At 43.7% G+C, this 22,702-nt stretch overlaps 1 protein-coding gene across 11 annotated transcripts in view; it reads left to right on the top strand.

Annotated features, from left to right (window-relative positions):
- Nbea (neurobeachin) overlaps positions 1-21,803 on the top strand; it is a 558,554-nt gene extending 536,751 nt beyond the window's left edge. For 10 of the 11 annotated variants that reach the window (XM_006501527.4, XM_017319586.2, XM_006501520.4 and 7 more), the window contains 7 exons: positions 989-1,060; positions 3,199-3,354; positions 4,091-4,261; positions 14,929-15,030; positions 16,659-16,855; positions 18,405-18,556; positions 20,004-21,803. In XM_006501527.4, the coding sequence (XP_006501590.1) occupies positions 989-1,060; positions 3,199-3,354; positions 4,091-4,261; positions 14,929-15,030; positions 16,659-16,855; positions 18,405-18,556; positions 20,004-20,094 (941 nt within the window). In that variant the 3' untranslated portion in view covers positions 20,095-21,803. The remainder of the gene's footprint in view (positions 1-988; positions 1,061-3,198; positions 3,355-4,090; positions 4,262-14,928; positions 15,031-16,658; positions 16,856-18,404; positions 18,557-20,003) is intronic. The other variant, NM_030595.1, reaches the window with a different exon arrangement.
- The last annotated feature ends 899 nt before the right edge of the window (positions 21,804-22,702 follow it).

The following is a 22,702-nucleotide window of genomic DNA, read 5'->3' as shown; positions in this document are numbered from 1 at the left end:
TGTGTTTATTCCACACTCATCCCTGAGAACTCCAGCCCGAACATCTTGAAGTGATATAATGTCATCACAAACATTTAGACATACTGATCCGTATTTAACCAGGACAGACGTGCATGTGCCCAAATGATTTAGTTGGCCTGGTTCACCACTTCAGGCTTCCTGCAAAGCCCCAGGACTTGCACTGTCTCCAGGACTGAAAAGATGAGCCCTGCTGATTTAACCTGGATCTTGTATTCCACTAATACCTACCTCACCCTGAAAGGGGCAGTGATTTATACCCACTTTCCCTCCATGAGTTTTATGCGGCTGGCCCTAGTTTATGGTTATTGGTGATATTATCAACAGGGGGTGGCGCAGCTTCTGCTGGCCAGGAGTGTACAGCAGACATCTTATGGGAAAATAAGACTTCATTGTTCATGGGGCCTTGGCCTCTAGGAATGTTTTTCATTAAGAAAAAGAACTATAAAGGGCTCAATTATTAAATTGTTAAAAAATATTATGTACACTTATGTTATAACCACATGTGAAAATATGACAGATGAGCTCAGTCGGACCCCAGATGTCAGTCCTGGAAGCAGCTTTAGTGGGTGAAAGTTTTAGGTATGCTTCAACTTATATCTTGAGTTGACTAGCCATTGGGAAAGGCCTCATGTAGGCGAGTCCAGCTCTTGCCTGGCCCCTGCCATAGAAGGCCAGCCCTGTCCTGCACTGCAGGCCCACTGGTTGCTTTGTAAGAAACGCTGTGAGGCTCTGCTCATTCAGCTCTCAGCACTCTGCTTGGCTTGTTACGACTCAAGGAAAAGCCTCAAGTCCCCGCTATTGTGACTCTTTAGGACTCTATTAAAACTTCATTCCAAGTCACATGATGGAATTACGGCAGCCTGGATTTTAAACAAATGCACATTATTTGTAAGCATCATAAAACACCCCTTGTTAGGAAATGCTTCTCAGGGAATCTCATAGCAGTATTCTATGCTTACTTCTTCAGGCCTCAGAGGAGCCCCCGGATACTCCTTGGATCAAGCACACCATCTTCCCATTGAGATGGACCCATTAATCGGTATGTGAATATATCCACTCTTTTCTATGATAAAACACCAAGAACAAGGGAAGAAAGAGCTTGTTTTGGCCTCTGCTTCTAGAGGGAGAGCCCCTCATGACTCGGAAGCATAGCAGCAGCCAGACAAGCCGAGCAGTCGCGCCTTCAGTCAGACGCAAAGCAGACAGGGCAGACAGGAAATGAAGAAAGGCTATTCATCTTCCAAGCCAGTGTCCACTAATGTGCTTCCTCCACCAAGGTTCCTAGAGGTCCCCTAACCTTCACAAACAGTGCCACCAATTGGGGACCAGGTATTCAAATGCCTGAGCCTATGGCAGTCATTGCTCATCGAAACCATCGCAGTTAACAAAGATGCATTTTAAAACCTCAGCTGTCTCTGAGTTCTCACCTCGTCATTTGTCTCAGAGTACAGTGGAGTGATACATTACAACAGCAACATAAAAATGACATCAAATTGCCACAAAGGGCTTTGCCAACTTCCACATGCATCCAGGAATGCTTTGCTATCAAACGGCATTTTCTGGATGTTTTAAGGGGGTCCTGTAAGTTGAAAATTAAACAAATATCTACAGTGTCCTTTGGGCCTAAAATATTCTTAACAATTTCATATTATTTAAGGTAAAAGAGATTCATAGAAACCGTTGATGGAAATTAATACTGAAAAGCACCTTCTATAAAATGGGCTGAGCTTGTTTTTTTTTTTTTTTTTAAGTAAAGACACCTGAATTGCTAACTTCTAAGCTACAACCACTTAGGTTCATGTGGTCCATGGCATTCTTTGCCCCTTGTTTTAGTATTTGTGAGGTGGTCTTTGATGATGCTTATTCTCCTAGCTTGTGGAATCACTTAGAAAATTAAACTAAAAGAAACTTTGAAACTCTATAAAAAGTGGTTCAGTTATGGGTAAGCGGTGATAATTCTGTTCTTCACTTGATCCAGGTTTTATTTTGATCTAACGGACTGGTATTGACTTTTTCTCACCCCCAACAAGATAGCATTTACGTACCTTGCAAGGATACAAGGTTTGGGATTAAGACTATTTCTGAGCCTATGCTTGTTGTTCCTCTGTCCACCAGACTCTGACAATGAAATAGTAGCTAGTGTGTGACTGGGGGACAGTCGGCTCTGCTCTTGGTGTCCAGACACCAGGCTGGCTGTGTTCTGAGTGACCAGGCACAGGTCGGCTGTGTTCTCTGTGACCAGGCACAGGTCGGCGGGTTTTCAACAGCTTTCCAGCAGTCCAGCACCTTTGGTTTGCTCTCCCCTTAACAATGTTTCTAAATATCAGTTCCCTCTTACTGCTTACCTTAACTAGGTAATTATTTCCTAGCTTCAGTAGATACCTACACATAGCACTGCTGTGATTTAGTTAGCTTCAGGGCCTGGTGGCAGCGACCTTCCACATCTGCACTTCCTGTTTAAGAATTCAGGAAGGGATTTTGCCTGAAAGGATGGTGCAGAGTAAGGGACAGGCTGGCATCCAGACAGGCACTGGGGAAATCATCGATGTCTCTGAGTTCTTGGCTATATTCAGATGTGCTCCCAGGGCTGCACACTGATCCTTTGCCTGTCTCTCTCCCCCAATCGCTTTCCCATCTCTTTTATTGGTCTCCTCCCCTGCCAGCCGTGCTGCAAAGGCCTTGTGTTTGTTGACAACCCAGGTCTTTAAAGCTACTGACCTGAAGCTCCCTGTGGGCTTCCCACGTCACGCAGCAGCTCTCTGCCACCGTTCCACATGGATTGAAATGTGTGCGGGAAGTGACAGATGGAGCAGGCGCTGAGACAGTGTTGCATTGTGTGTAAGGCTCACCTCCGCCTGGTTCTTCGTGGACACTAATGAACTGCACCATACACACATGAATAGAACCAAAGACTTTTGATGCTTTAAATTCATTATCTTGGATTCCCTATCTGTTCCTATTGAGGATGGAAGAACTGAAGTTTCTGGCATAGTTTTTAAGTATATGATATAGCCTGTGAATAATCATCGCTACTAAGGAAATGTGTGTAATCCTTGAGGGGAAAAGATGTCTAAATCTTAACTTTTGTGCATCAGCAGAAGCCCATTGCTACATCAGTGAAATACAGTCTATTTTCCTTCCACTAGGGCATAACGAAACTCTTCTGTTTGTTTTTAGCAAATAACTCTGGTGTGAACAAGCGGCAGATCACAGACCTTGTAGACCAGAGCATCCAGATCAATGCCCACTGCTTCGTGGTCACAGCTGATAATCGCTACATCCTCATCTGTGGGTTTTGGGATAAAAGTTTCAGAGTTTACTCGACAGAAACAGGTAATCTTCACAACGAGGGTTTATTTTCAGTGTTCAAGAGAACCCGAACTGCAACCCAGCAACCACGTAAAAGCCTATACACACCTATGATCCTACCACTGATGGGTCAGACGCAGGAAGATCCCTGAGGCTCCCTAACCATCTAGTCTAGTTGAAGTGGCAAGCTCTAGATTCTGCGAAAGGCCTTTCTCAAAAACAAGATGGATAATATCTAAGGAAACAGCTGATACCAGCCTCTGGCCTCCCCTCATATGTGCACACACATGTCCACACAAACACATATATGTACCACACAAGCACTCACAGAGAGTGCATCCTCTCCGATGTGAAGCCATGATAGTATAGAGATTCCATGGTGTGCCAGCTCCACGTGGTCAAGACTTGGTGACCACATTGTAAGATAACCAGCTAGTTCTGCTGCAGAAATGAACTACTGCTTTCACTTAGTACTGATCTGAGTTTATACCTCAGTGAATCTGTCAGCCTTTATTTCCACATTCACATTCACATTCATTTCCAGAATAAAAAGTAAAACTCTCCACTGTCAGGCCCAAATTCTGAAGAGAAAAATCATGGCCATCTCGTAAGATGACCTAAAAAATCACCTGAGTGGATTTGAATTATCTCCAAAACCGTAAGGGTGTGTGAATTCTTTTCACAAATTAATAAAATAAAATTAATTCTATTTCTGTAAAGATAATGAGTCTAAGTGATATGATTGTCATCCGTGCTGCAGGGAAACTGACACAGATTGTATTTGGCCACTGGGATGTTGTCACATGCCTGGCCAGGTCGGAGTCCTACATTGGTGGAGACTGCTACATAGTGTCTGGATCTCGGGACGCCACCTTGCTTCTCTGGTACTGGAGTGGGCGTCACCACATCATCGGAGACAACCCCAATAGCAGTAAGTGTCTCCCACAAGGGTCCTTTCAGACAATACATATCTTAAATGTAGTTTATTTTATTTCCTTCATTTTTACAGAATCTGTAAAAAACTTAAAATATGAAAGCTTAAGTGGGAAAAAAAGTAAAAATGAATCATTACTAAGACCTCTGGCCTGGGGAGAGTCCCCAGTCTTCTCATGATGACCTCTGACTGATCCCCTCAGCTGCTGTCCCCAACACCCAGATGCCCCCCTTGCTCTAGCAGTGATGCCTAGAAAAAGCTCAGACTTTCTATATGCTAAGTATAACCTCTGCCTTCTTGAAAATCCAGTATGCTGGCTTCTTGCTGGCAGATTCAGGCGAGAGGAGAGAGATCCCGGACCTGCCAGGGTCTCTCCGGGGCTGAGCGGGATGGTGAGTGTCTACAGCCCAAAAGAAACACACCGAGCCAGGAGTCTTGTCGAAGCAGGAATTCAACTCTATGGCATCAACCTCTCACTTATACAAATTCAGAACATAGGGAGGGGGCTTTTGGGTGGGGTAAAATGACATAGGAGGTGGAGAAGGGTGACGGAGGGTATGGAGTGACTGACAGGGCCAATGGCAAAGCTCTACATCAGCAATGGAGGGGCAGAGGCAGAGCCAAGCAGGTCTTGCTGAGTCATCCCAATACCATATGGAAGTGACTGAGACAGGTCACTTCAGGATTAGGCTCTCCCATAAGGCTGAAGAAACTCCAGCCAGGCTCAGGTTTGTCCTCAAGGCCCAAGGGAGGGCCAGAATGGGGCCCAATGCCAGTAAGCTTTTATTTGTGCCTCAGTCGAGTGGTTCAGTTTTCTTCCATGTTGGTGGTCATGCGTAGGATGATCTCTCAAGTCTGATTGCCTCTGAAGGAGCTCTGTGTGAGGAGAAAACAGTGCGTCCTACAAGTGTACCCTGCCTGGAAGGGTCACACAGGCCAGGGCTTCCACCAGCACTTGTCAGAGTTATGTTTCCAAAGACTCATCTTAACTAGATGATGCCATCTTTGGGAGATCCTAAGATCCGGCATTGTAGTATACATGAAAGGTTTCCAGCACAAATTGTTAAGTGATTAAAATGTTAGACAGAATCTGACCAAGAAATAATGACCACTTTTAATTACCGAGCATCAGCGGTTTGAATGTCTGTGTTTCCTGTATAATATGACATAATTTCTGTGAAGTATTCAAAGTGTCAAATGCCTACCTAGGCCAGGCTCATAATCCAAGCTGCAGTACATATATCAGTCATGCCTTAAATGTATCCAAAGCATGGGTTGGGGAATAATAACAACGGCATATCTATGACTGGCACATGTACAGGGGACAGGACCAGCTGGGCCAGAGATGGGGACTGAGGTGACTGGGGGTAGAAGTGGCTAGGATGAAGTCAGTTAGGGATGAAGACAGTTAGGGAAGTGGCTTGGGAGATTCAGGATAGAAGAGGTAGCGTGGGGGTGGCTAGGGATGGAGATGGTTAAGGATGTAAATAACCCTGTACAGCAGGACTGGTCTTTAAGTCTCGGGCTCTTCCAGCTTTTATGTATTTCATCTGGAATATTACAAAACAGGAGATGGCTGTTCGTGTACAGGAATCAAGTCTCTATCGTATAGTACAGAGACTATAGAATGCATATGTTAAAGAAATTGTTCAGTGGACTAGATTGCCAAATGATGTATGAAGTTCATTGTCAATGCTCATAGCTAGAGTTGAAAATGCAGAGTATGAACAGTGAAGGCCTCTAGCCTACACTGGGGTAGGGTGTGACAGTGACTCAGGGGCTCTCTACCAACAGAGATCTCTATGAACGTAATTGTTTGCCAGCTCTACGTTATCAGTGAACATCTCCTCATAAATCCAATCAAGGTAATATCCTTAGGTTCACTGATAAAACCTCCCAGTCAAAACTGTAGCACAGTTCTAGTGAGGTTGCGTGTGTGTGCATGTGTGTGCATGTGTGTGTGCATGTGTGTGTGCATGTGTGTGTGCATGTGCGTGTGTGTGCATGTGTGTGCATGTGTGTGTGTGCACGCACGTGTGCAGCCACACAGAGTGGTGGTGGTTTTATACCTAATTAACTAATATCTTCAAAATTAAACTCAGAAGGAATAATCCAAAAAGGGAATTCATAAGGCTAGAGAGATGGATCAGAGGTTGATAGGGTGTACTGCTCTTTCAGAAGACCCACGTTTGATTCCAAGCACCCACCCACCAGGAGGCTCACAATCACCTTTAACTCCAGTTCCAGGATAATCTCATGCCTCTGATTTCTTTGGGCACTGGCACTCATATCTATGCACACACACACTCACATTCACACACACATACACACATATACAGACACACACAATTTTAAAAAATAACTCTCCTAAGTGGGAATTCATATTTAAAATATGAATTTTAAATTGTAACATATGGTAGCAAAGTTGAAATATTTTATGTTACATGTTGTCATGAGATAAAGAATTTGAAAGAAAACACTAAATTATAGTAACTCTGTGTTGGCTATGCTATTATCTTAGGTGCCTTTAACTCTAAGGATGGAAAGTACTAATCCATCTACAAAGTCAAATCTAAGGATATTTAGAACAGTTCAAGTCCCTGGTAACAGAGGCTATGTAAATGCTTAATGTCTATGTGAATCAATAAGAATGAAGTGGTCAATGTAATGCTGATGTTTGAAAGCAGTATATTTTAGAGGCATGGTTTTACTATATAGTTCTGGCTAGCCGGAACTCCCTATGTAGACCAGGCTGGCCTCACACTCACAGAGCTCCGCCTGCCTTTACCTCCCTAATGCTCATATTAAAGGAATGCACAGTCACACCCTGCACCTGACATGAATGTGAGCATGGGTGTTGAGTACTAGACAGCAGAAGCTCCAGCCTTCATGAGTGACTAAGCCGACTGAGTACTTCCGTGACCCAGTAGCTCTGTCAGGTAATGTGAATACCATCAGTACATGAACACATACACAGAACTTCACATCCTGGTTATGGGTTCGTGAATTATATTTAAAAACAAAACAACTTTCTGCTTTGTGCCAAATGGATAATCACAAGAGCATAATCTTTAAATAGACAACAGTATTTAATATTCCAAATTTGTTGAATTTGATAGTTTTATCTCCTTCTTTACAATAGTCCGCCCCACAAGACATCTAGGCCTACTTGAGCAGCTCAGTCAGCATGTGTTTTAAAGGCAGCCACAGCACTCAGTACCTAGACTGCCATACCTGTGAACTATGGCACTGCCATAGGCATGCAGTCATTATTGTCCAAAACTGAGAATGTGAAAGAAGTGGGGTTTTTCTGTCCAGGTATTCTAATCTAGCTACCAAGTCACGCAGATCAGAGGACTGGACTGTATGTGTTTTCTGTCTCCAAATGCATTGCTGTTAGTACCAAAAAGTATGACCACAATGGTAACAATGTGTGGCATAATGCCCTTGGAGATATATATATATATATATGTGTGTGTGTGTGTGTGTGTGTGTGTGTGTGTGTGTGTGTGTGTAAACCTAAACTTGAAGGGGAACCCTATATTAGGACAGCATTGCCCAATAGCTGCTATGGTTTGGGAATTAGCCTACCCTAGGCATTGAATTGTTTTGTATGGCAGAGAGACCAAACCAGACTCATTCATCAAACCAGCATCCTGAAATAGTTTTTCTTTTTTTTTAATTCAATTTTATTTTCAATTTATTTTTTTACACTCCATATTCCATTCCCCCCTCCCTCCGTCCACCCTTTGACTGTTCCACATCCCATATCTCCTCCCCAGCCCCTGTCTCCACATGGATGCCCCCACCCCCCACCCCACCTGACCTCTAAACTCCCTGGGCCTCCAGTCTCGTGAGGGTTGTAAGGAGCATCTCTGAATGAACACAGACCTGGAAGTCCTCTACTGTATTGTGTTGGGGGCCTCATAACAGCTGGTGTATGCTGCCTGTGTGGTGGCCCAGTGTGTGAGAGATCTTGGGGGTCCAGATTAATTGGGACTGTTGGTCCTTCTACAGGATTGCCCTTCTCCTCTGCTTCTTTCAGCCTTCCCTACTTCAACAACAGGGGTCAGCTGCTTCAGTCCATTGGTTGGGTGGAAATAACTGCATCTGACTCTTTCAGCTGCTTGTTGGGTTTGAATAAAGTCTTGTGTCTGACTTTACATAAGCATTGCTGAAGTTTAACCATGAAGTCAAAGAGCCTTGAAATATATATTTGTTTCCTTTGTACTACCAGTATTATATAATAATGGATGCCTTATTCTACAAAGAAAAAGAAGTAATGTTTGTAGATTTTTAGGCGTGTGTATAGAAAGAGTAGTTTCATTGTATCAAATATATTGTTGTGATTAATTTAAACATCTCAGAAAATCTTATAGTGTCTTCTATTTTTTGCCATTTCTGACTGCATCGGAAAGACAGTAGAAATTTGTGAAAAATAGATTAAGGCACAGAATTCCAGACTCTAAAGGATCAGGGTACCTGCTCATGCTGCAGGTTGAATGGTTCTGTTCATTAGTGCATTTTATATTGCTGATACCATTGTTATTCTTTCACATGGCACTGTACATAGGAAATCATCCTGGAGGTTTACACTAGGTCCCTGGCTAGATACCAGACTTGTAGGGACATGAGGGACAGGTGCTTTCATCTGAAACAGCCTTACACAAATTCTGAAACTAATTTGGAAGTGATAAAAATTAATTTGCGCACTTTAATTGGAAGCAGCTCCTGCATGAAAGAACGCAGAGCAGAGCAGGCAATCTGTGCTAGGAGCTGATTGAATTTTTTGTCAGGTAGGTGTCTTGGACTTGGCCGCTTATCCTCTAGAGCCCTTCTTTGCAATATATTACAGCCCATCTCTGACTGGTGAGCTTTAACCAGATCAATGCTATTCCTGTGGAATCCCCAGGGCACAACTTTCATTGATCTTGGGACTTGACAGCTCTCATTACGTGCTGTAGCTTCCAACAAGATAGTCACAAGAGGAGCGAGTTAACATCGTTGTGTCTTCAGTAGACCCCGAAAATGCATTAGGAACTCAGCTCAAGACCAAATCTGCTTTAAAGAATGTGATTTAAATGTTTATTTTGAGTGATACATACATATGAAAATTTAAAAACCATAGCAATAGAAAATCCTGGAAGGGGATTTAGTGCTCATCTTTCAAATTGAATCTACCAGTATCCACTGAGATGGTTATACGCTATTCTCCTTCAGTTTTAAACCCAGATCTCTATGCTCATGTATAGACACTATGCAGACTGGGAAAGGAGAAGGCTGAAAAGACAGTCCTAGCTGTGCACATGCACCTTCTCTGGGCACCTATTGTTTTGGACTCAGCCTTGGACACTGACTCTTCTATCAGCTGCAGCCTTTAGCCAAACATCTTCCAGTCTGACTTGAGCTCTTTGTTAGTCTCTTATCTAAAGACATTCCTCAGCCTCCACTAACCAACAACAGTGTAATAGGAGCTGGGATATGAACAGAGACTGACCAGAGGCAATGTGTATACATACATACATACATACATACATACATACACACACACATACACACACACATACACACACACACACACACACACACACACACACACACACACACACAAAGCTAGGCCCCTTTCTAAAACCCATGGATCTTATGAAGGATGTAGTAACATTAAAGTATTTTAATTAGGTGTTAGAGGAAGCATGAAGCATAGCCAGTTTGTGAAAACTCTCAGTCACAGGACATTGTGAAGCCACGTGGACCTGGCCATATTGGGCCATCCTAGCTCAGGGCAGGAAGGAATGAAGCCATTCTCCATAGTGTCCCATCTCATACTTGAAGACATTTGGGTATGAGATGTGACAGTGGGGCTAGTGACAGTGGTGGGACTGATTTTATCTTTTCTGTCTGCCTTTTCCCTTTATAGGCCTGAGACATTGAGAAAGGTGTTAGCTTAACAGGAAAGCCAAGAGTGACTAATTTTTTCTTGGACCAGACACCTTCAACTCACAGACTTGGGTATCTGAACATCATGTAGAGTCCTCAGGGCAGCAAGCAGAGTCATTCTTACAGCTGTTTTGTAGAAGGGGGCGGGACCAGAAAGATACCAAGTCAGACCACTGTGCACGTGTGGCCAGAGACAGCCCATTGTGGCATGATCCAACCTATCAGTCTCAGCTGTCCCAGGAAGCTTCTGGTAAATATTTGAAATCACAGAGTCAATGAAATTACTGTAACATTTGATGCTTTACTTTAGAACTTTAAAACACCATCCTATTTTTATAAGTGTAAGAATGAAGGAAAACGGTTTGTATCTTGATTGTGTAGTGATATTACCCAGGCCAGAGATAAAGTCTGAGTGTTGTGTGTCACTGAGGTTCATCCTCTGGTGCTCAGACTGTGGTTCCCAGAGTCCCAGTCTTTGTGCTGACCATGTCACAAGGCTGCAGACCATCTTAACAAGAGCTCGCCTGTCACATCTGTGTGCAGCAGGGACAACCTTTGTGGTTTTCCCCATCTGTTTCAAGGGAAACAGACTTGATAAAGGTGAGATGGACTCTATTTATTTAAAGCCTTTTCTGTTTAGCATTTCCAGTGCTTGCCTGTGAGGACCAGATGGACTTGTTCCTTAGCACTTGTTCCATAGCACTAGAGTGAGACAAGCTCCCTCAGCCTTGAGGAAATGAGTGGGGAAGGGCTGAAGTGCGTGGTCCTCAGAGGGGAGGTCTCACCTGCCCCTCCCTCCATGCCAGGCCTTTAACCCTCAGCTCCATCCATCAGCTGGGACGTGACAGTGACAGGGTATTACCAAGATCTCGGGTGACTGTTAGGGAGTGTGACATCTGTTCCCGGTAATGAAATATAGGAAAAGCTCTTGTCCTCGCTGCACATTTCCCGACTCAAAAAGCTTCGAGGAACATTTCTTAACTCTCACAGCTGAAGCTGAAACAGTTTGAAAGCAGCAGTGCCCTTAAACAGCACCGCTTAATGTCTAGGCTCCACCCCTCCATGCTCTGAGGAGATCACAGTGTAATGGGCCTTTGAAGATGGGTTGTCAAAGAGCTTACTTCCTTGTGGAAAATATATTGCATAAGAAATTAAAAATGTTTTTTGTTCTTTTTTCTCAATTCTTTACCATTGAAGGATTGCTTTTTTTCATGTAAGGGAAATAACTATTTTTAACAGTTTATTAAAGATTTATATTCATGAATTTTCAATGTACAAATATCTCCAAAGTAATGAGAGAGACTAAAAATAGGTGTGGGAGAGAAGGCTCAGTGTGTAAGTGGTGACCGAGTATGAGGGGTCTGGGTTTGGATTCCCCAGCACGCACTAGGGTGGCCAGGAGTGACTGCACATCTGTGCAGCACTGGGTGCTCACTGGCCAGGCAGCCAAAACATCAAGCTCCAGATCCACTGAAGCACCCGTCTCACAACTGAGGTTGAAAACAGTAGAAGATGCTGGGTGTCAACCTTTGGCATACAAGTGTGCACATACATCGTCTTATTAATACAGAATTTTCACCTTAACAGGAAACTCAGAATATCTTAGAAACACAGTTTTTCAGTTGTGTGAATTTCAGGCAAACTCAATACTGTAAGAAATACTTTACCATTATTCAAAGCCCATTATAATAGTGCATAGATTTAGAGCTGATAGCAAAGTATTGTGTGCTGCTGTGCCCGTCCTCCTAGTCTGCATTTCAAAAATGCTTCAAAAGGAGAATGCCTTTTGATAGATCTAAGAAAATTCATCCAACATGAATAATCTCTAGAGATGCAGAAAATAGTACCCCCCCCCAGTGTTACATCAGTGCCAAAGGGGCATCCAGGCAGCAGGTGCACATGCTGGCCCTTGAGCCTTCATGTCTCTGCACCTGCCCTGTACAGCGAGTGCCAGGGTGTCAGGCCAGGACAGTTCTTAGAAGGAGGCGTGCCAGGATCTAAGACCAAAACTCAGGGCAGTTTTCTGAAAGACAGGACTTGGGGATACCCATGCAGACACGATGGACTGTGGGGTACCCATGCAGACACGATGGACTGTGGGATACCCATGCCAACATGATGGGACTGTGGGGTACCCATGCAAACACAATGGGACTGTGGGATACCCATGCAGACATGATGGGACTGTGGGATACCCATGCAGACACGATGGACTGTGGGATACCCATGCAGACACGATGGACTGTGGGATACCCATGCCAACATGATGGGACTGTGGGGTACCCATGCAAACACAATGGGACTGTGGGATACCCATGCAGACATGATGGGACTGTGGGATACCCATGCAGACACGATGGGGCTGTGGGGTACCCATGCAGACACGATGGAACTGTGTAGGCACTACCCATATAGAAGTTCACAGAGAAAAGGCAGACAAGGAATGCAACAAGTTCCTAAGCTGAGCAGTCTACTCCATAGAAACAAACAAGAAACAGCAAACAGGGAACTTTACAAAGATGTGATACTCTAGCGGTGTGAAGGGCGAATTCACAGTTCTACATTTCTTATGCAGAGTTGAGAACAAAGGAATTAGTTTTATTTCTTTAATCTTAAACATATAAATACTTAATGTATAATAAATATTTTAAAAATTTCTCAATTCCAGAAACAAAGGCAAATCTGGCTGCTATGTGGAAGAATCAACTTGGTTCTTTTTAAAGAGAGCAAAATTGTCATCAGCATCCCAAAGAAAGGAAGAGAGAGGGTAGTCCTCACACCTAGCCAATGTGTTCTTAGGCCCCTGCACCCTAGCCAGAGAAAAACAGTCTTACTCGCTATCTTAAAGCAAAGTTCCACAGGAAAAAAAATCACAGCATAATTATGACCACAAAGGGATTTCAACTGTTTTAGTCCCACTGGAATAAGTGAGATTTGTTAAAGCATATCATTGAATTTCCTATCCTCCAGGAACTATCTCCTGACCTTAACATAAGTTTTCTAGAATTCGGAAAGAGTTAGTTGCAGTTATAAGATCCAGGCTACAATGTGGTTCTTTAAAGGTTTCAAGAACAATGGCTTATAAAGCTAGAGACATAAAATGAAGTCAGTGTGTTCAGATATATGCAGAAAGGCTGCTTCCTGTATATTTTGTGCTCTTTGCTAAGATGGTACTACAGACATACGAGTTCAGTATAACTACTTTAAAAACAAGAAGCATGAGTGGAGAGAAACCACATAGGAACAAGTGTGTTGTTCCTGGAAACCTGGTATCACAAGCCATCATTGATATTGTTACCAAATGCTACATGTCCTTGCTTTTGACAGCTCTGGCTCAGCTCCTCCCCAGTAGAAGGCAACCAGGCAATTGGGAGCATATTCAGAGCTGAGGACACCAGTGGAAGATGGGTCAGCCTCACTTCCTACCTAGTTTTGTAGAAACTTGTAGAAGTAAAAACTTGAGACACTTGTCTTTCCATTACCACTTTATCCATATCTTTCTCCTGCTTCCCTCTCAAATCCAGCTCTTGTCATAGTAGGCGCTGGGGAAGGGGCTGAGTGGCCCTACAGAGCCTGTAGGACAAACTGTGGACTAGGGCAGTTTCTTAAACCTTCTCCACTCACGATCCCTTTTCATCCATGACATTTTTAGGCAGCCATAATTATACAGGTGTAGAAAGAGGTATACAAATCAAGTATTTACACATAGTACATCACAGACATTTGTTTGAAAACAAGTCTGTGGTTTACTTGCAATTTCACCATTTGTTAAAAGAAGAAGCAAGTTTTCATACTAATGAGATGGGCGTGTTTGTTTTAACATGAAGAATTAAGTCTTGCTTGAATACTGTATGCTGGAGGATATAGGATATTGTAGACATTTTTCAAAGTCAATAGACATTCTGATTGTATTGTTCTCAATGCTGAAATGCCACTTCCTACAAGTGCATGTTACAAAATGGCAGGCGTATGTATAATCACTTTCATAAATGGTTGGAAATTCTGTCTTAATCCCAACTCAGAGTATGCTTAATGAATCCTTATAAAAGTTCTGTCAGCAACTTCAGGTCACACAGTCTGATACAATCTAATATAAACGTTTACTAAGTTGATACATGCTAAGGATGACAGTAGGAACAAGTCACAGAACCATCATGTGTCTACAGTATCGGAAAATATATCTGTGCTCACAGGACTACAGTCCCGAACCTGTGCTTGCCTAGACTCCATGTCAGGTATTGTAGGAAGTATTCACTAATGTTATGTGGCTTGAAGGCACACACACTAAAAGAACACATGTTTTCAGCACCATACCCACAGTGAGGTGAGCTGCTGGCTGCCGGAAACACCATGTGCACATTGTCATGGGATCCTGAGTTAATTTTTGGTCACTGTGCATTCAGAAACTGTTTCCTGTTGTCCAGAGCTGTGTCCCCTGTGTTCATATGTAAGTGGAACTAGAGGCAGGGAGATGGCCTGGTGTCAATGTTGCAGTGACTACATGATTCCATGTACCTGCCTAGGTAAGAGGAAAGCCAGACTCTGAGCACTCACATAGATTAACTTCCCTCGCCCCAGATGCCCTGTAGTAGGGACAGGGTTAGACCATGTCACACAGGAAGGACGGGCAGAGAGGTAAAGTGAGTGGCTTGGCTGTGTCCTCATCAATGCTATGTCATCAGTTCAGGACTGGTCTCCAATGACATCCTGCTACTCTCTCCTTGTAGGTGACTATCCTGCGCCCAGAGCTGTCCTCACAGGCCATGACCATGAAGTTGTCTGTGTCTCCGTCTGTGCAGAACTCGGACTCGTTATCAGTGGTGCTAAAGGTCAGAAGCCCTGTCTTTCATATTCTCTCTAGGCAGCTGAGCATTTTCTAGCTGTGGTTCTTGTTGATTTCTCCCAGAGATTCAACACAGATGTCATCTCTGGGTTCTCTCCCGTTGCTTAGTTTTATCAAATATTAGTAATGTTTTTCCAACACTGACAAAAAATATGATGAAAACTTTGATGTAGTCACCTGCATTCTAACCCAAACACTGGTAAATTAAACCTTCAGTGAATCCCTATGATCCAGCCATGAAAGGGGCCGTTTGAAAGGCAAAGGAGGCATCAGCCAATGCTTTGGGAATTTGGATTAGGTTATTTCGCTAGTCTGGCCTTAGGACAGGTCCTTTCTATGCAGAGCTGACTGCAGGGATGGAGAGAAAGGGACAGACCCTGTTTTCTTGCCTTTATGGAAGAATTGTCATCTATCTGGAAAGGAAACTTAGATGGCTCTTCTGACGGGGATCCCAATTCTGTGGGATGTCTTTAAGCAGAAAGCCCAGGATGGCTGGAGTGTAGGCGGCTAGCCAGAGCTGAGCAGAGACCTAGAGCCCAAGAGTGAAAGTGGGAATTAACTAATTAATTAACTTCAGTGGAATTCTTTAAAGTTTCTTCTAGGGGGAATGCTGTTTTATTTTCATTTTTTATCAAAGTCTAAGACTCCGGGTGATTAGATTTTGTTGTCAGGAATTGTTCTGCAGCTTCACAGAGATCGAGGAGTCTGAGGAGAGACCATGTGCTTTGCCTTTTGAGTAAGAAAGTGAGCCTAGCACTGCAGGTGTTGACAGCCAAGCGACTGTGCCCTTCCCGCCAGTCTCCAGAGCCTCCCCTTAGCAGTCAGGGGGACAGACCAAGCACTGATGCCTTTCTGCGTGTAAAAATGAAGTTGTTGAAACCAATTGACAGCTGTCAGGTAAAAAGGCATCCACGCTTTATGCAGGCTTTGGCTCTTGAGTGAGCAAGGAGGCAAGCACACAGTAGGGACTTACGATGTTTATTCCCACTAGGCTAGTGGAAGCTTCATCTTCTCGATCTATTTTTCATGGCCATAAGGTTGCCCTGAACAGCATCAGTCTTTCTGTGCACCCCTTTACACTTCTGCCCCACTCTTCATTTTAAAAGGCCAAAAAGTTTTCTGTAGTCAGAATTGCTTGATTAACTTCATAATTGCACATTTACATCTTACACATACACTACAGGCAAAGGCAAACTTGCTTGGCAATGACATGTCTAGACTGTGATGCTGAGATCTGATCCAAGTGGAGACATTCAGCTTCCGTTCTCGTCACTCTCTTAATGAGAACCTTCCAACGCCACAGTAGCTCAGACTTCCTGGGCACGGTCTCTACCCACCTGCCCTGGAGTTAAAGCCTAGTGTGAGGAGCTGTCTGAGGGGGAGTCGTTCAAACTTTGGAGCACTTGGGTGTTGCACTACTGTGGGGTGCCAGAGAAGCGTGTGTGTGTAGGTGTGTAGGTGTAGTGAGTGTGTGTGCATGTATGTATGTGTGCATGAGTGCTGTAGCACACCTCTATTGTCTTCATCTCCTTTAACACACCTGAGTGCCTCCTCGGGTGTGGTTTTGGGCTGAGGTTGTCTCTAACTGCCTGGCATCTCTGTTCCCCACTGCAGAGGGCCCTTGCCTCGTTCATACCATCACTGGAGATCTGCTGAGGGCCCTGGAAGGACCAGAAAACTGCTTATTTCCACGCCTAATTTCGGTATCCAGTGAAGGCCACTGCATCATATATTATGAGCGAGGACGGTTTAGCAACTTCAGCATCAATGGGAAACTTTTGGCTCAAATGGAGATCAATGATTCCACTAGGGTGAGTACCTCCGTGCCAAGCAACTGGAAGCCATAGGAGTCAAACTTGCTTGACATCAAATGGCTCGGTGTAGAGCCTTCCCAGCTAGGACAAACCCAAGACTTCTTAGCAAGTTAGCCTCTAGAGACCACAGCTGTTGGCCTAAAGGAGAACATCCATGGCCCTGCCCAGGCAGCGCCCTGCCCAAGCAGCCATCCCAGGACTATGCTCTCTGGGCGTCCTGGTTAGGATAAAACACCATGCCTAAAACAAGTTGGAAAGGAGAGGGTTTATAGCTTGATCATGGTATACCATGAAGGGAGGTCAGGGACTCAAAGCACAGAGGAACACTGCTTACTGGCATGTACTCTTTTCAGGACCACCCGCCCGGAGGTGGCTCTACCCACAATGGTCTGGACCCTCCGACCTCAATCACTAATTAAGAAAATGTCCTACCAGGTTTCTACAGCCAATCTCTTGGAGCTACTTCTTCAATTAAGATCCCTTCTTCCCAGATATTCTAGGTGTTGCCAAGTTAACAGAAAAATGACCAAGACACTGAGCACTACAGAACAAAGATGCCTGTCCTGAGAACCTGACTACAGCTTCAAGTTCCCTATTGCCCTCATTCACTAATGAAATACAATGGCTAGTGCCTTGGTTCTAGGAACTGTTGGGAAATACGCTTTGGTCTTTATACATAGTCTCCATTAACACCTGCAATTTCACAAAATGCAGTGTTCTCACTAGTTCTTCCTGGGTTAGATTGGCAATATTCTCATTGTAACTTTCATAATTTTATAACTAAACTAATTTTAAAGATTTTATTATAATTTTTAATTATGCTATTTTGGGGGAGCAAGGAGTGAGCACACTTGAATTCAGAGACCAGAAAGGGGCATCAGATCCCCTCAATCTAGAGTTGCAGTTAATTGTGAGCCATGGGTACTGGGAACCAAACTTGTGACCTCTAGAACAGCAGTAAGCACGCTCAACCACTAAGCCATCTCTCTCTAGCACCTTAAATATTTTATTTTCATCTTATTCTTTTCATTTGGCTTTAATAAAATCCTATGTCTTTGTAAAAACAAAACAAAACAAAACTTTGGTAGATTCCATATTGAAAGCTCTCCAGATTGGACTTTATTCACAGTACTTTCCAGGTCATTGGTTGGTAGTCTGTTGGTTTCATGGTAGATGGGTGGTTGACTGTTGGGTTGCTGCTTGTTGGTTGGAGAACTGATGCCTGGTTATTTGGTGGTCATTTGGTTGAATATTGTTGGTTGATTGATGGTTGCCTGGTAGTTGTTTAGTTGGTTGACATTTGCTTGGCTAATGGTTGGTTGATTGGTGATTAGTTGGTGGTTACTTGTTTCATGGTTGCTTACCTGAAGCTTGGTGGGTTGGTAGGTAGGGGGTGGCTGGCCAGAAGTTGGTTGAGCATTGGTGGTTGTTTGGTTGCCTGATTAAGTTTACATACACTAGGGCAAATGCTTGACTGATCAGTCATAACCACTGACATGAAACAAATGAAGAGATGGTTTGTCTGCCTTTTTTTTTTCCCCTGTAGGCTATTCTCCTGAGCAGCGATGGACAGAACCTGGTGACTGGAGGGGACAATGGTGTGGTGGAGGTCTGGCAGGCCTGTGACTTTAAGCAGCTGTACATTTACCCAGGATGTGATGCTGGCATTAGAGCGATGGATTTATCCCATGACCAAAGGTGAGCCATGTCAAGGGCAATGTGATCATGGGAGCAGGTCAGAAGCTTAGCATTTTCCTGATCTCACCCAGATGGAGGACAGCATAGACAGGCCAAGCTGGAGACGAGTAAGAATCCCAGTTTTTCAACTATCAGAAGTGTTTCTTGGAACAAGTTTGGCTTTGATATATTTTAAGCATTCACACATATAATGCTTAACAACAAAGCATTTTTATAGTATAATAGAATGGTACAGAGGACATCAAGAAAAACAGCATGCAGGTCCAATCAGTAAAGTGCTTACTGTGTGAGTATGAAGAACCAAGTTCAACTCTCAGAATCCACAGAAAGATGCCAGCCATAATGCTCACAGTTGTAACCTCTGCCCCGTAGAGGGAAGAGGTCAGACATGCTGATCCCTAGGGCTTGTGGACCTAGTCTAGCCTAGTGTACAGCCTCCAGGACAGAAAGAGACCTCATCTGAAGAACAACAGAATATCTGAGGAATGAGACCTGAAGTAGTTTTTTGGCCTACACATGGCGCACACACTTGTACACACACACATACACACACACACAAAAGAAGGAAAGAGAAAGACAATATGACTTCATGCACTCTGAGGACTAAACGTTCTGAAGGAAAGCTTATGGTTATTAGAGTAGACAAGTAAGTAGGTGTGGCTTACTTCCTAACTATTTGTATGCACATGAGTGTTTTTTAAATATGTTTAAAATGTCCTCTTGAATAGATTAAACATTCTTCCTTCAATTCATTCACATGCTTTTTGCAAATATGTTACCAATATTATAGCTGAAGTATCCTACAGAGTGCTAAGGGTACATAATGAAGTGACCCAGCACATGACCCTAACCTAATTGCATGCCAAGGGAGCAGGACCAGAACCCCTGGAGGAGGTGATTGGCCATGTGGGAGGCTGAGAAGGAGGCATTTGTAGGCTGCAACAGAGAGAGCCATAGTAGAGTAGGAAAGGTGCTAAGTAACTTCCTACTTCCATTTTAGTGCCATTATTAATTTTGATTATGTGTGCTGTGCAGAGCAGTTCATGCACAGGAAGTATAACTTATAAACATATAATGGGGAAGTATGTGCCAGACACATTTGTCTGATGAAGGCCTGGATTAACGGCTAAGCACACTTAAGAATGTCATAAGACTTGAACTCCTCGTCATTAGTAGTGAGCCACCCCAGAGAAAGGAGCTTCTGATTGGTTTAGGAGGCCCAGGCAAGAAAGTCTAGAGTGTGTGGTTTGATGGAGTTGACTGGTGCTCTCCAGCAGGACTCTCCACTAGCTCAGCAGTTCTTAGCAGAAGTAAGAGGAAATGCTCAACCGCTCTCAGTGAACCTCTCTGCTAAGACTCTGGACCATCTGAGATAAGGCCGGTGTCAGCATAAAGTGGCAAGTTCATACTGTTTTCCTGTCTCTTTTCACCATCTCTGCTTTTCCAGGACTCTGATCACTGGCATGGCTTCCGGCAGCATTGTAGCTTTTAATATAGATTTTAATCGGTGGCATTATGAGCATCAGAACAGGTACTGAAGAGAAGCAGCAGAAGCCACATTCAAGTGAGAGCACAAGTGCTCTGTGGAAAGGCAGTATCTCTGGTGGGGACGCTGGTCCACATCGGCCTCTGCTTGTACATCCATCCCACCCAGCAGTCGCCGAACATCATAGTCGGGAGCCATTTCACCCTGTTTTTCCAGGACTGAACACCAGCTGCTGTCAAGCAAGCTTATATCATGTAAATTATCTGAATTAGGAGCCGTTTTGGTAATTATTTCATATATCGCCGTTTATTGAGAAAAGGTTGTAGGAAGCCTCACAAGAGACTTTTGACAATTCTGAGGAACCTTGTGCCCAGTTGTTACAAAGTTTAAGCTTTGAACCTAACCTGCATCCCATTTCCAGCCTCTTTTCAAGCTGAGAAAAAAACAAAAAACACGTTTGATACTTTGTACATCATATGCATCTTATTTAAAGGGATACTTTTGTAAAAGTGAAACCTTGTATAAAGAAAGAGCAGCCTTTGTTAATTTACTGTGGAGTTACAACCCGCATGCTCCCTACTCCCCCACGTCTTGATGGAACAGGTGCATTCAAGCTAGGAAACGGAGAGAACACAGCTTGTTCAAAAGGGTTGAATTTGGGCTCAATCCATAATTTTTGACATTTTCACAAAAATATGGTTTGCACTTTTTAATCTAAATTCATCCCTTCTAAGTGAGGTTTGCTCATACAGCATTTGGATACTAAGCCATTATTTGCCGCTGTTGGTACTTATACAAAGAAAAATCAGCCCTGCCCTTTAGGACCTGAAAATGCAACAGAAAGGGAGCGTGGGTACGAGGGCCTGGTTTCTACTGTGTGTAAATGGGAGTCGCTCTCATTAGTCCCATTGCACTGACATCCAGCACCTGGACATCTCCCCTGGTGTCAGCCCACTGGCTCCGGGTCTACATGGTGGGAGGATCAGGATGCTAATGTTTCCCCTCTTTGGTTCTCAAATAGCATAGTTTAATAACGAGTCAGACCGTATTACAACAAAAACAAACGTCCCTTTCGTTCCTTGTGAGATTTTCATCCAAAGCCACACTCCTAGCCTAAGGCACTTCATCTTTACGATATAAAATGATGGCTCTCAAATGATTTTTCCATCCATTGTCCCGATCCAGCTATCACCCAGGGGTCCATACATTTTCTTCATGTTTCTTCTTTGTATATTTGGTGACTGTATTGTCATAGATGTACATATCGTGTCGGTAGGGCTATGAGGCATGTTACAGGAATGTAATTTTCTCAGAATTTACACTCATTTGCAGTCATTTATTTCAAAAGATAAAAGAGAATAATGGGTTCTTTGTATTGGCACTTTGCACCAGAAGCATATCATTATTTATTGCTGTGATTACTATCTGTCATCCACCTTGTACTAGAAAGTTTTAGCACTGAATTATTCCTTCTTCATTGTTGTTTGTATTTATGAAATTCTGAAATTATGGGGAATCAGTGTACTGATTATGTTTTCATCACCAGGCTGTGAGCAATATCTTGAGTTTGTAGCTTAGAATTGGGAAGGCACTGAACATCTGGAAGACAAGGTCATTTCATCTTGAGATCATGGTGAAATATTTTGGATATATAAATTCCTTAAGCTATTGTAACCATGTTTTATTGCAAAGATGTAAAATATGCCAGATGTGTGTGAGTTGGAAATCAAAAAAAGAAAAATAAAATATGCAAAGAATTCACTGATTGTCTCACAAGTCACTGGATGCCTCGGTGACATGCATTCCTTACGCTGCTGCCCCTTGAATTTGAAAGATCAGCATTGCTTCCTGTGAGGGTCTCACATGCAAAACCATGAACAGAACTGTAGTAAAGCCAGCGGTCTTCTTGTCCACTGCCAGGAATGTGGGCAACAGGGGCCACAGGGGACAGGAGAAGGTGATAAAGGAAATACCTCCCTAGGTGAGGATTATCAGATAATGGCATTTCTATCTGAAAACCACACTTTGCAGTGTTCCTCATCAACATGAGTGAGGCATGGACCTAGGCAAGGACTGAGGCCCAGAGGAACTGAACGGCTGCAAGGTAGATGACAGGCAGGTAAGGCTGTCATCTGTATTCCTGTAATGGAAAGGACAGGGCCAGTAGAACCCCAAGAAAGACTGGCCCTCTCCCCATCCTACCCCAAAAGCCAGAAACTTGTAAGGTTCCCAGGCCCCCATAGCACCTTCAGCCCAGCCCATGTTCTACCTTCTAAGTGAGGTTCTACCTGTCAGTTATTCCAAAAAGCTAGTCACTGCCTAAAACATTTGCAAACTGGGCCTTCCTTCCAACACATCATCACCTACACTGCTCCCAGACCTGCTAATCAGGACTAGTCTCTAATCTGATCCCTCTCCATGCTGTACCCTGCTCAGCATCCTGCAGACTCAACTGACAGCTTGGGAACTTAAGAAAACCTTTAAAGAGCATAACCTAGGGGGCCCAACCCCCACCCCATTAGACACATTGTCCCTTGATTACTTTTCAACAACCCTGATTGGAGAACTAATGTCCAGGCTCTGAGCGCACAAGTCCTTCAGGGAGGACACAGTTGGCTTAGTCACTCATGTGTGTGCCCCCCCCCACTCCCCCGTGAGTA

This window comes from Mus musculus, chromosome 3 (assembly GCF_000001635.26).
Source record: "Mus musculus strain C57BL/6J chromosome 3, GRCm38.p6 C57BL/6J".
NCBI classification, from domain to species: Eukaryota; Metazoa; Chordata; class Mammalia; order Rodentia; family Muridae; genus Mus; species Mus musculus.
Note: the sequence above shows the minus strand (reverse complement) of the source record. Positions and strands in the feature narration are given on the sequence as shown.